The sequence below is a fragment of the Podarcis liolepis genome, assembly GCF_965112155.1.
Source record: "Podarcis liolepis genome assembly, chromosome: 3".
NCBI lineage: Eukaryota > Metazoa > Chordata > Lepidosauria > Squamata > Lacertidae > Podarcis > Podarcis liolepis.
In genome coordinates this window covers 71,509,775-71,522,374 of record NC_139557.1, presented here as the reverse complement: position 1 = coordinate 71,522,374, position 12,600 = coordinate 71,509,775, and the positions used below count along the sequence as shown (strand labels likewise).

Here is a 12,600-nt window from a genome sequence, read left to right as displayed (position 1 = left end):
AGAATAGCATATAGAAGAGGTTATGTTGCTACTATTATGCTGTGGTGGGGATTGGGAATGCCAGGGGGCAATTTGCATTCCTGTCCAGTTCAGGGTGGCCAAGCTATAGGTTTGTTGCATTCACTGACCCTGCAGAGTACTGAGTAGTTGGGACAGGGTTTTGAATTGTGCTGACTGTAACAGGAGTGTTCTGATTTAGGGAAGTATCTTTTTGAATTAGAGTGATTCATGGAGCATAATGCTCTCCATGGCTCCACGGTTGGAGGTGGTATGCTTCTGAACACCAGTTGCTTGAAACCACAGACGTGTGCTGTTTCACTCACGGCCTGCCAGTGGGGCTGCCATTGGCATCACGTTGGCCACTGTGAGAACAGGATGCTAGACTATATAGGCCATCGACCTAATGCTCACTGTTACGTTCTTCTCCTTGCTGGGTTTTAATATTTGATTATGACCTGTCTTCCTAAGGATGTTGTTTTAGAGATTGAGATGCATGATGCAGTTGAAAATAGTGATGCAAAGTTCCCTTTGGTTTCAGTGGGAGAAAGGCATATAGTAGAATCTCTTCCACATAAACCAAAGTGCTTGGCTTTGCCTTGATTGTGCTCTTGTTTTCTTAACTCTTCAACTTTTGTAGCCATGGATGCAAGTTTGCAAAAATCACCGCACAAGGACTACTTAACTGGATTCCTTATGTGTCACAAACTGACTTGTCAAAGTAGGATTCTTCAGAGCCCACTGCTATAGCCCTGAGCAGCAGAAGTTTCAGTTTGGGAGGATATGGCTTAATTGCCAGGATCTCGTGGCCTTTTATTAATATGGAACACCAACAGCCACCTTAGCATGTAAAAGCCACAGGTGAAGAAAACTGCAGCATTGTATGTGAGCCTGTCTAGCACACAGGTTGTCTTAAGGCTTGCATGCCACTTGTGGAATTATTTGTACAAGTCAAATGTATTTTCTGCTTGCAGTTCTTATGCTCACAGGTGTAACTTAACTTGATCATCTATCTATTTAGGTCCTTGGAAAACTATATGAGGTAGATGTGATTTTCTAAAAGTACAGACTGGATCTGTATGTTATTGCCTCCAGTTTTCATAGTTGGGATACCTTTGGTGGCTAGTCCTTTGCTCTAGAAAGCTAGTTATGGTGACATGTCATGAAGTTCGTACGATCAGAGTTGCTGGACAATCATGTAATGATTTGACTGGCAGATTCCAGTCAAAGAGTTCTATTTCTTAGCCTATGATGACTTTTTGAGAAAAAGTTGTGACTGAATGTAGGCTTACTGGTATATGCACATAACTGCTTAAGGATTTTACAGCTGAACGATAAAATAAACAGCTGAACGATAAAATTGTGGTGTCAAAAAGTTTTTGACAGTTGTTTACTGGCTCATCATGCTGGCCTATCTGGGTTCCATTTTATGAGTTCACTGAAGGGGGGAACTATACTTTTCTCTCTTAAAAAATGCCTTATAGAAATACCATTATTTGTACTAAGATACCTGCATGCAGACTGAAATTCAGTTGGCACTATTCCTGCAAGTTACAGTAATAAAATGTTAACACTTAGAACTTAAAACAGTTAACTTGTGTGCTTAGCAGATGGCATCTGCATGAATTATTGTGAACCAGTGCTAGGCCGAGACATTCCTGTTCATCCACCAACTTGTTGACTGCTGGCAGAGTTGCACTTCTGCTCTCATCAGGTTTTGGCCTATTAGCTGTTGGCCAGTTGTACTTCAGATTAAAATGTTTGGTTTTTCTCACAACATCCCAAAATGTCAGTGGTGCTCATTCTTCTTCACATAACATTCTGAGGTGTTTAGCTGTTTAAAAGATAACACACTCGGCTCTTCTGAATGCCTGAAGGCAGACTTGTGGTGGGCTGCACTTCTCTCTTGACTGGTGATTAATGAAACTATCCCATTCTTCTTCTTATTTCAGCTACTGTTGGTAGTCGATGGATGATAGGAGTTACGGAAATAAACAAAGGCTCGACTTACGGCAACCACGGCCACAAGGAAAAATGAAAGTGAAAGCTCCAGAGACTGCTTCATACCCAAAGGGAACCTGCACACCTCCTGTGGACTGCAGTGTGTCATTCTCCTTCAAATCTACGGAAGCCGAATGCAGTGAGATGGCCATGAATTCATTCTCTTTGCCCCTTATTCCTCCAACTTGCAGGGTATATTGGTTCCTATTCTGCACATTATTTTCAAAATCCCCCCTATTCAAATTAAGGAAAATAAAATATGCAATGACAGTGTAGCAAGCACCTGAAGGAATTGATGATCAGTTTCATCTTCCTTCTTCCCCATAATCTTTAGCGGATTAACACTGTCAATCCGTTTTAGTCGTTTTATAAGAAAGTGAAATTTATTTTCTCCAGAAAGTAAGCCTTATCACCCGTGAATTTGTTCAATCCCTTTTAAAAACTGTCTGAAGTTAGCCATCACACATTAAGGCAGCAAGTTTCATTGTTTAATGATGCGCTGTGTGACATTCTCCCTTTTGTCTGTCTTTAATTTTTTACCATCCAGTTTCATTGGATGACCCTGAAGTCTAGTATCATGAGAGGAAGACATACATTTCCACACCAGGCGTACTTTTTCTACACCATAATTTTGTGTCTCCTCCCTCTTGATTTTTCCCTAAATAACCTCCAATGTTGACCTTACTTCAGCCCCCTGATAATTTCGGTTGCCCTTTTTGTGTGTTTTACAGCTCTACAGTGTACTTTTTAAGTTGCAGTGACCAGAAATGTGCACAGCATTCCAAGTTTGGCAATATATTTTTCTATAAAGGAAGCTTTATTCTCAGCCCTATATGCCCTTTTCACAGCAGTTGGGTACAGGGCTGTCTTTTATTGGGCGATCCACTTTGCCCGTAAAGACCACCCCAGTTACTGTCAAATTTGACCCCAGCACTGTACATGGAAAGTTAGCATTGGGGACAGTAACTTTTTACAGTTAATTTTATTGCTCATTCACCTCTTTCAGAACTCTCTGTAGTTCCTTTTTGTTTTTAACCACTCGGAATAATTAGGTCATACCATAAACTCTGACATATCACTGCTCATCCCTATGAAAAAGTAAAAAAAAAAAACCACCACCCACTCCAATACAGATATTACCAGGGACCCTGTTTACATCCCTCCCCTATGAGAACTGTACGATTAGTCTGAGGCTCTGCTTCCTGTCACTTAACCAGTTACTGATCCATGAGATCTTACCTGCTCCTTTGCCATTATTTCTAAGCTGGTTCAGAGCTTTTGTTGAGGGACTTCATCAGAACATTTTGCACACCTTGTTGTCACTCAGATTAAGGGATAGTGAGAAAGGACTTGTCTTCTGAAGGGTTATGTTTAGCAAGAATTGTTGTTCTGCAGATAAAGTTGCCCTGGAACAGGCGTTGCATTAAGTGGCCTGTAATATCTTGGGCCTTTTTTTAAAAATGTGTTCCATGGACTGCTTCTCTGGTGCAGAGGTGGATGTTGATGCTTTTGGCAGTGGGGCTCAGCACTTCATCAGCTGGCAGCTGCCAAGATGCTTGGACCTTTCAAGCTTGCCTTACTTTACTAGATCAGGAAAGCCCTGTTGAAGCATAGTAGTTCCTGTTTGGAAGTGACAAATTTCCCTTCACCAACTTTTGCCCCAAATTTCACGGTAAAATTCATGCAGGCGCAGAGAAGGTAACCTGTGCTAGAATGAATGAAACTGGCTGACATCACTTGTAGAAGCATCTGTTCCATCAAAGAGGAACCTCAAGATTTTGTGGGTGATGTCTTAGTGTAGTTTGGCTGTCGCCACAGTAGCTATGCAGTCAATATATAAATGTACCATGTCATCAGCAAAATGGACAAGGGTTGAAGAAATGGGTGATGCAAGCTGTTAGAAAGACTGCTGTTCAGTAAATGCTGAGTGTGTTTACATTCATTGTCTGTAAGTGTGCAAAGATTGGTGCGTTGTACAGTAACATTGCCAGTGCCTTTAGAAATTGTGTGGGAAGGTGAGGGTTGGAAGTGCAGGTATCATAGGCACCATATGAAAAGACGCTGCACCTGCCTTTTAATGAGTATAAGAAGACTCATTTGGAGTTAAAAGGTGGTAATTTTTAACTGTGTATCATAGGACAGGAATCTTTACAATCTACTTTCCTTGTTACAAGTACTAGGGTTTTGTTTTCAGTTTTCAGTTTTTTGTTTTTGTTTTGCTCTAAGTAAAGGATCTACAGTGGTACCTTGGGTTAAGAACTTAATTCGTTCCGGAGTTCTGTTCTTAACCTGAGGTACCACTTTAGCTAATGGGCCCTCCCGCTGCCGCCGTGTGATTTCTGTTCTCATCCTGAAGCAACGTTCTTAACCTGAGGTACTATTTCTGGGTTAGCAGAGTCTGTAACCTAAAGTGTCTGCAATCCGAGGTACCACTGTATCCAGAGTTCAGCACTTTAAGCATGTTTGAGAAATCACTTGTCCTCAAACGTACTTAATCTGGGCTAGATCCTGGACTTGGTAAACATATTTGACCTTACCAATAAAACCAATAAATAATAAAACTGCTAGTAGCACTAAGCAAAGCAGGGTCCGGGTATGGTTTCAAATTGGATGGGGGCCACGTCTTGGGCTAAATGACCCTACAAGTGTACTATTTTATACCCTGCTTTTTCCTTTGTCTCTTTGGGTTTGGTTATGTGTAGGAGAAAATGCAGGAGATATTTGGATGTCTACTATAAACCATTTCAACAATATCTGAGGCCTGAACTGGTGGTGGATAAGTGACAGTGGTCTGTTGAAGGTGAGAAAGTTACGTAAGTGTATACTTGGCCCTAGATATCAATAACCACCAGAAGCAAATATTTGGCTTTTCCCCCATTGTGCTTTTGTCATAATTTGACAAAAGAAGGGAGAGAAAATAAAAAAAAAGTTTTTTTGCAACGATATACACTCTATAAAGCAAAACCTTTAAGTCATTGAAAAAGGGGGTGTACAACAGTGATATAACAAAAGACCATCTGCCAGTCATATATTTAGTCACAATCTGCAGGGGGGGGGGTGCAGATTGTGACTAGTGATGTTGTTGCTTTTACTCTTTACTACAGAGCTCCATGAGCTGAGCAGCTGTTCAGAATTGAAATGCTGCTGTTGCCCTAGTGTTTTTTGCTTGCCCTCTGTCAAGTTCAAGGAAGCCCAGTGGTTCCTAACCTACCCCATCTTTACACAAAAAACAAACAGCAATGAGACCAAACCTGCACATTTGCCCACACAAACTCCTTGGCAGCAGTGACTCACGTAACTATTCAAGATTCCAGCCTACAGTCTGCATGCAAACATGTCAGAGTGAAGGATCTGGTCCTATGAAAACATTTGTTATAGGGAAGAATTTTATGTTCTTACCCTGTAGCCTGAAGAGAAACATAAAAAGTTCTACTACTCGCATTCTGCTGAATACTTCGCTAAGCAACTCAGAAGGCGATAAAAAAGCTAGCTCCTGAATCAGTCGCTGACTGGGATACAGACTATGTGTGGTCTTTGTTATCTGAAAAGCCCCAGAACCAAGGGGGGAAATAGAATGTTGGCAAGCTCCCTTATACAATTCCATTCTCCATGGTGTATTTTTCTGTATGTGTTACATTCTGGGGGGAGAAATGCAGTTTCTGCCTCAGCTGCTCCTGACTTTTGGATTATTTTTTCAGAATGTTAAAATTCACCACTTTTAAAACCATGTTGATGCATGCTAATTAGAATCCCCCCTCTCACACCTCTATGACTATTACAGCATGGAGCAAACGCCTCCTCACTGCCACTTAATGGAACAAGCTGTGGCCACAACAGAGGGCCAATGCAATTAACCCAGTCCATAAATACCAACAAGGAAACAAGAGGAGTCTGTTTACACAGTTACTAGGTAATTAAATGCAGAGGAATTACACAACAAACATGGCGTTAAGTGACCCTTACTGAGTTTCCTCTGATGAGTGTATTTCTAGGATGACTGATCTGCTTCCAAAACACACAAGCAGTGATCCTCAGACACCACTGAGTCAGTAAAAAGTTTTTAATCATAGTATCATGCATAGGTTGTTCATAATTACCAACAGCTCAAAAGCATTAGGACTGCATTATGAATCTCAACTTTCTGGCAGAAGTATGAATATGCTTAGAAAAGGCACACACCTCACCTGTGAATAGTAGCAGAGGTGTGTTGTTCAGTCTGGGCACAACACTGAGCCAGTTTCCCTATCACCAAGGCCTGTGCCAAGCCTCTAAAATATTCATTTTAAACTGTAGTTTAAAAAGCAGTTTGGAACTCAGCCAGCTGGACCCTCTGATGTTTGGGAACTACACTTGCCTTTGGCTCATTTCCAAGAAGCTGGGACAGAACAACTGGAGCTCTAGAAGTTCAAAAGCACGCCAGTGCAAGTAGATGAATACTGTAGGTACCGCTGTGGCGGGAAGGTAAAATGGTGTTTCCGTGCGCTCTGGTTTCCATCATGGTGTTTTGTTGTGCCAGAAGTGGTTTAGTCATGCTGGCCACATGACCTGGAAAGCTGACCCACATGATGCTGGCTCCCTCGGCCTGAAAAGCGAGATGAGTGCCGCACCCGGACTTAACTGTCCAGGGGTCCTTTACCTTTACCATTTCCAAGAACCCTTGAAACATCTAATCTTTCCCACTCACACACAGAGCCTAAAATCTTAGAGGGTGAGAAACTGGAAGTGGATGGCAGACAATGAAGTATTAGTACTCCATTAAACAGTAGCAGCTCTCTATTTTTGCTAATTTGACCAGAAAGCCATATGTACCAATGGCCCCATATAAATAACTAACCTGGCCTCATGATTTAACTCAATATGGCTATTTTAGTTCAGTGTAACCTTTTGGAAGAGGGTTATCATTATAAAAGAAATTACTTTCATACCTGATTCATTCCTTGCACTTCCTCAAATTCTTCTGACTGCAGTGAGAGTTGGAGGCATAAACAGTCAAGGTTTTGTGATGATCTGTTAGGCTTATTTTGACATTCTGAAAACCTAAAATTTGAACATGTACATTTAACACTGAATCCCAGCTCTCCACAAGTGGGCAGGTAATGAGAAAAATATCACCTGAGATTGAAAGGGTGCTTGCCAAAATAACAAAATTTGACTCTGGTTTGGTGTATTAAAGCAATTTCGTATTGTCTTGTTAAGTATCAGTGTTCACGCCCCATGAACAACTGTATGTTTTAAAATTGCCTTAACACAAATAATATTAAATATTATGTTTATACAAAAATAAAGATGTTAAAATAATGAATGTTTAGTTTGTAATTTTTATGAATCTACATTACCCCATAACTTCTAACTGATAAGACAGAAGAGGTCTAACACCTGGATTGCTTTTAACCCCCCACCCCCAAGTTCAGCTTGAAACAATATAATAGAAGCATTCAGTTGTCTTTACTTTTAAGAACAAAGAATATATTCTACTGTGCTGTTCACCGTTTACAGGTTTTTAAGATGCCACTGCCAAGCATCCACCTCAAACACTTGGGCTGATTCATACAGCCCAGTTTGTGACCCACACAATGAACACAATCGTATGATCGCCTGCTCATCTGAAGACTTCATTATATTATGATTACAGTGGTACCTCAGAGGTTGAACAGAATCCTTTCCAGAAGTCTGTTCGACTTCCAAAATGTTCGGAAACCAAGGCGTGGCTTCCGATTGGCTACAGGAAGCTCCTGCAGCCAATCAGAAGCCAGGGAAGCCACATCAGACATCCCGGTTCCAAAGACTTTTTGCAAACCGGAACACTCACTTCTGGGTTTGCGGCGTTCGGGAGCCAAAACATTTGACTCTCAAGGCATTTGCAAATCAAGGTATTACTGTACAGTCTATTCTTGCTATTTGCACATGATGAACACCACACCAAGGGATTAGATTTGGTCTTGTCATGTCATCCCCAGCAGTTTTGCTTTTTTATACCTAAAAAGGATCTTTTCTGAAACAAAGCAGAAGTTATAAAGGCAAATACAGCACAAATGCTTAGTAACTAGCAACAGAGAGGGAGACACATCAGAGAGGGAGAGGGAGCACACACAAGAAAATCACAAAAGCAGCCTTTCAAGATTCACTTCTGTGATGAATAACAAAAGACCTGAAAGTTGAATGTTGTAGAATTATCAAAAGAACTTGGCTATTAAAGGTTACAGGTCTTAAAATGCCACCAGAATTATACCTGCACATGAAATGTGTTTTAGGATCAATAAGTAAGCGCCAGTTACTTCTGCGCACTGGTGTTCAAACTTCAGACTGGGCAGAGGACTAAAGAGCAGGTCAAGTCACAATTGTGAACAAATCCTGAAGCTGCTACGTATCTTATCAGTAGACATAAATTGCATCGGTTTTGGTGATGTACACTATGGTTTAGATCAATGAGCTAAACTAGACTATTAAAATGTTGCAGAAGTACTGTAAAATTACAGCCCTTGAATGCGCTGACAGGTTTAACGCATAACAGCTTCGAACAATGAAATAAAGAAAAAGACTTCCTAAAATAAACAATTTATTGAGGAAAGGCCTTTAGATTTCATCAAACAGCCTTTGCATAACAAATCAAGCTGGCCAATAAAAAAACAACAAAAAAAGGTAGAAGTTCACAGTCAGTGCACTCAACAAACAGGAGAGTAAAAACAAGGTCCAGAATACCTGATATAACACTAACCTTTGCTTTTTTTCGAACCTAGAAAGTTCAAAAATACTACATATTAACTTTACAGTTCTCAGTCATATGAGAAATGGAGGCGAAGGAACAAAAATAAGGTCATGGTCCATTATACAGTAGTAATGGCACTTTCACGGAAACATGCAGCTTCTTTGAACTCGTGGGCATCGTCCCGGGAGCAACGCCCACCAAAGGAAAATGAATGAGAGCAGCAGTAGAAGTGACGCTGGTCACCTGTGCAGTTTTCAGTCACGGAAACTTTTGAACTGTATCCTGGGTCTCAGCATAGTCTTTATGTAAATATTACATACAGTAGTGATTAAGAGATACTTCACCAGAGAACAGGAGGCCACGCATTGTGCATAACTTCATTCTTCATCTGTGCACACCTGGGATGGGTTATAGTGACCGGGAGAAAACAAAAATAATCAAATCTACTGTGAACAGGTTCAATGACAGCTCTGCAGCTCTCTGTAAAGACAGCACTGCTCATTCATTTACAGGTAGGTAGCCGTGTTGGTCTGCCGTAGTCGAAACAAAATAAAAAAATTCCTTCCAGTAGCACCTTAGAGACCAACTAAGTTTGTTATTGGTATGAACTTTTGTGTGCATGCACACTTCTTCAGATACTCACATGATCATTCACATTGATCATGAGACCTCTCCTGCTGAAGATCAATAGGCAAAATGGTGGTTACCAGTGACACAATGGGTCAGTACATCGGATGTTAACCAGAAGATTGCGGTTCGAGCCGACCCAGGAATTCTACGATTCCATGGAAACATTCCATTTTCATTTCTGAATGGAGTGGCCAACACCAAAGATGTCTGCTATGGTATCAGGCTTTCCCAGCTCATAATAATAATAATAATAATAATAATAGTATTTTACCAAGAATTAAGCATGTTAATTAAATGTTTGCAATAAAGTTTCATTGAACTCAATCATAGTGGATAAAAAGATCACCAGAAATGCACTATAACCTAAAAAAAGACTAGGCTGGCATTAACACCCAGATGGTAGAAAGAGAAAGGGCAGCTAGCTCTGAAAGGGCACACACTGCTCCTCTTCCAGTACTTTCCCCCATTGTGGGAGGAACTGGAACACTTGCATAGGGTTGCTTTTCCAGACATATACTGGTGTGAATGCTCACTCCCGTGGGGGATGTAACAAGATACATTTTAACTGACTTCAGTATTATATATTTAAACCATCACAACTCACTCTGGGACCTCATGGTCAAGGACGGATAAGAAAATCCATTAATAATAATGTGTTCTTTTAAAACTTAAAGTTGTTCTAGTAAGCACTCCGTGTCTCTTCCTGCTCCTCTCCAGTTGGCTATCTGTAGTCTTTAAAGCGCAATAAACCCTCAGTAGAATTGTGGGAGAGGAAAATGGGGACATCCTGGCTCCCCGCCCCCCTCCACACATCAGAAAAGGCCTTCAGGTAGAAAACCTTCTGTACTTGCACTGGCCAGGGACCCTACATGAGGACAGTATTTGTCCTCCAGCAGAAGGAGGGTAGCGGGCCGAGCAAGATGTGACAGAACGGGTGAAGCCAGCAGATATCCACGATTCTTTAATGCCTAAGTAGGGCTTAAAGGAAGAAGGAAAGACTCTGCTGTAGTTTTCAAGCCCTCATGTGATTACAGTGGTGTGAGGGAGATGGCAATGTTTTACGGCGCTGCTCTCTAGATGGCATCCTTGAGGGCCCACATACAAATTGCTGTCCATGTGCTGGTGCTGAAATTCTGAAACACGAAACCTGCAATACCATGTGTATAGGTTCTCCACATGATCTAGGACCCTGGCCATTTTAGGGGTTTTAACTGTGTGGACACACAAGGATATAGCAGACTCCCTGCTTCAGAGCATCAGATCCAGCAACTGCCTTGTGCTCCTGGCCAGTGCAATTGTAACCTGAAGAAAGATTCAGTTCTCTAACATCCCGATCCCATTCTTGATGGAAATTAGAAGAAAACAAGTTTAACCAACCTTGACAAATGAATGGTCGAGGAGCTGGCTAGCTGTCCATCTCATCTTTGGCTCACTTTCCAGGCAGTGAGAAAGGAAGTCCTTTCCTTCTGGGCTTATCTTTTCTGGGATGGGAGGCTTATGGCCCATCCCTACTCTATACATTATCTGGAAGTTATGCTCAAATTCATGCCAGGGCCTCTGCAATGAAGGAGGTGTTGAAAGGGTAAGCTTGCAAATGAATTGATTTAACATAGGCTTGGTGCTGCATTTCTCCATAAGCAGCATAAAACCCTCGAAGAGCAGACTGTGCAAGTTTCAATTCGGACTGCAAACAGGTCCTGCTTGTAGGCTTCCCTTTAGCATCTGGTTGGCCACGGTGAGAAGAGGGTGCCAGACTAGATGGGCCTTTGGCCTGATCCAGAAGGGCTCCTCTGAGGATTTTAAACAAGTGCACAGTCTTATGGAGAAATTCTCAATCAGTATATAGAAAATTAGCTACTTCCCTGTTCCATTAAATACATTAACATTCAACCTGCACATCAAGGAGCGTTACATAACAACTATATGGACCTCTGTCCATATATATATATATATATAATATGGGTATAATATGATATGGCTCTTTGCATAAATCCTACACACACACACACACACACACACACACACACACACACTTACTTGATTACAGGTCTACATTATCAAAAATGGGGAAACAAAGCCCAAAATGAAATAGGATACAGAGTAACACTCAAAGCAAAGAATGGCCATTCTGAAATGACAGAACCGTAGTGGATTACAACCTATTATTATCTTTCAAATACATTAGAGACCGGGGCATTCTGAAAAACATGTGTTCCAGCAATAAGTGAAAATTGTTGGGATACAATTACACAGCAGTAAAAGCCCCAACAAATTATACTCAGCAGATGGAGAAGAGGTTCTGCTTTCTATACTGCAGTTATCAGATGCTCAGAACTGAGAGTTTTCTGTATTTCTTGGCTCTGGTAATGGCAGCAAACAAAACATTCTGTCCCCAAAACATTTCCCTACAACTCACGGACGGCTTAATGCACATGCTGAATACAAAACGGGGCTTCAGTATTAGTTCAATTATTTTGAGTGCTTCTATCTTTGGACTTTCCTGCAGAGCACAGCATAGTGGATGTTTCGCTAATACACAACATAAATGCAGTGGCTACATTCCAAACTGGGGGGAAATTTAACAGTCTAGTATCCTGTCCAGCCTGCCCCCCAAAACAGAAGCTCCTTCATAAGTTATTAGTTTCTACACAGAAATTAAATCCGTGTTGATACTACCACCTGATCTATGTATGTGGGGACAGTCAAATATTTGTGCTTCCAGTCACACCCAGTTAACATACAGGTATTTTACTGAAAGGAGAATGAAGACAAATATATGGAGCAGACTTGATTATGTTCTCTCCATTATGAGAAATTTCATGGATGGCATTGGATAACAAGCTGAGATATGCAACAGCCTTACGCCGGCATGTTCTATTTGGTGTTTTGGATGTAATGGGAAGCTGTGATGAACTGCAGACACCCTGGCTTGTTGTGATGTGCTAAGAAGGGTCAATACAGTTGGGCACAAAGCTTATTCACATCACAGTTTATTAACCCAAAGTATCCACATCCAAAGCAGGCCTTTGTATGAGGAGAGCACACTGAGCAAATAAAACAGAGCTTTTATTTTATTATCCAAAATGAGTCCTTGTCCTCCTGCCTATATGACCTTTAATAGCAACACACACACAACACAACAATCCCAAGTACAATTCCTCAACAATTTTCTCAATTTCAGCCACAGGATATTTTAGACAAAGTTGGGCATCTTTTGCCCCCAGGCTTGTTGTTTAGTCGTTTAGTCGTGTCCGACTCTTCGTGAC

General features: G+C 41.2%; 2 protein-coding genes across 23 annotated transcripts in view; one reads left to right on the top strand and one right to left on the bottom strand.

Moving 5' to 3' along the window:
* Positions 1 to 7,296, top strand: part of AGPAT4 (1-acylglycerol-3-phosphate O-acyltransferase 4) — a 61,122-nt gene extending 53,826 nt beyond the window's left edge. For 9 of the 14 annotated variants that reach the window (XM_083496576.1, XM_083496575.1, XM_083496581.1 and 6 more), the window contains one exon: positions 1,950 to 7,296. In XM_083496576.1, the coding sequence (XP_083352702.1) occupies positions 1,950 to 2,035 (86 nt within the window). In that variant the 3' untranslated portion in view covers positions 2,036 to 7,296. The remainder of the gene's footprint in view (positions 1 to 1,949) is intronic. The other 5 variants (XR_014524398.1, XR_014524397.1, XR_014524399.1 and 2 more) reach the window with 5 other exon arrangements.
* A 1,241-nt stretch (positions 7,297 to 8,537) lies between these two features.
* MAP3K4 (mitogen-activated protein kinase kinase kinase 4) overlaps positions 8,538 to 12,600 on the bottom strand; it is a 74,493-nt gene continuing 70,430 nt past the window's right edge. For all 9 annotated transcript variants that reach the window (XM_083496380.1, XM_083496376.1, XM_083496379.1 and 6 more), the window contains 2 exons: positions 10,712 to 10,891; positions 8,538 to 9,102 (listed from right to left, as the gene is read on the bottom strand). In XM_083496380.1, the coding sequence (XP_083352506.1) occupies positions 9,082 to 9,102; positions 10,712 to 10,891 (201 nt within the window). In that variant the 3' untranslated portion in view covers positions 8,538 to 9,081. The remainder of the gene's footprint in view (positions 9,103 to 10,711; positions 10,892 to 12,600) is intronic.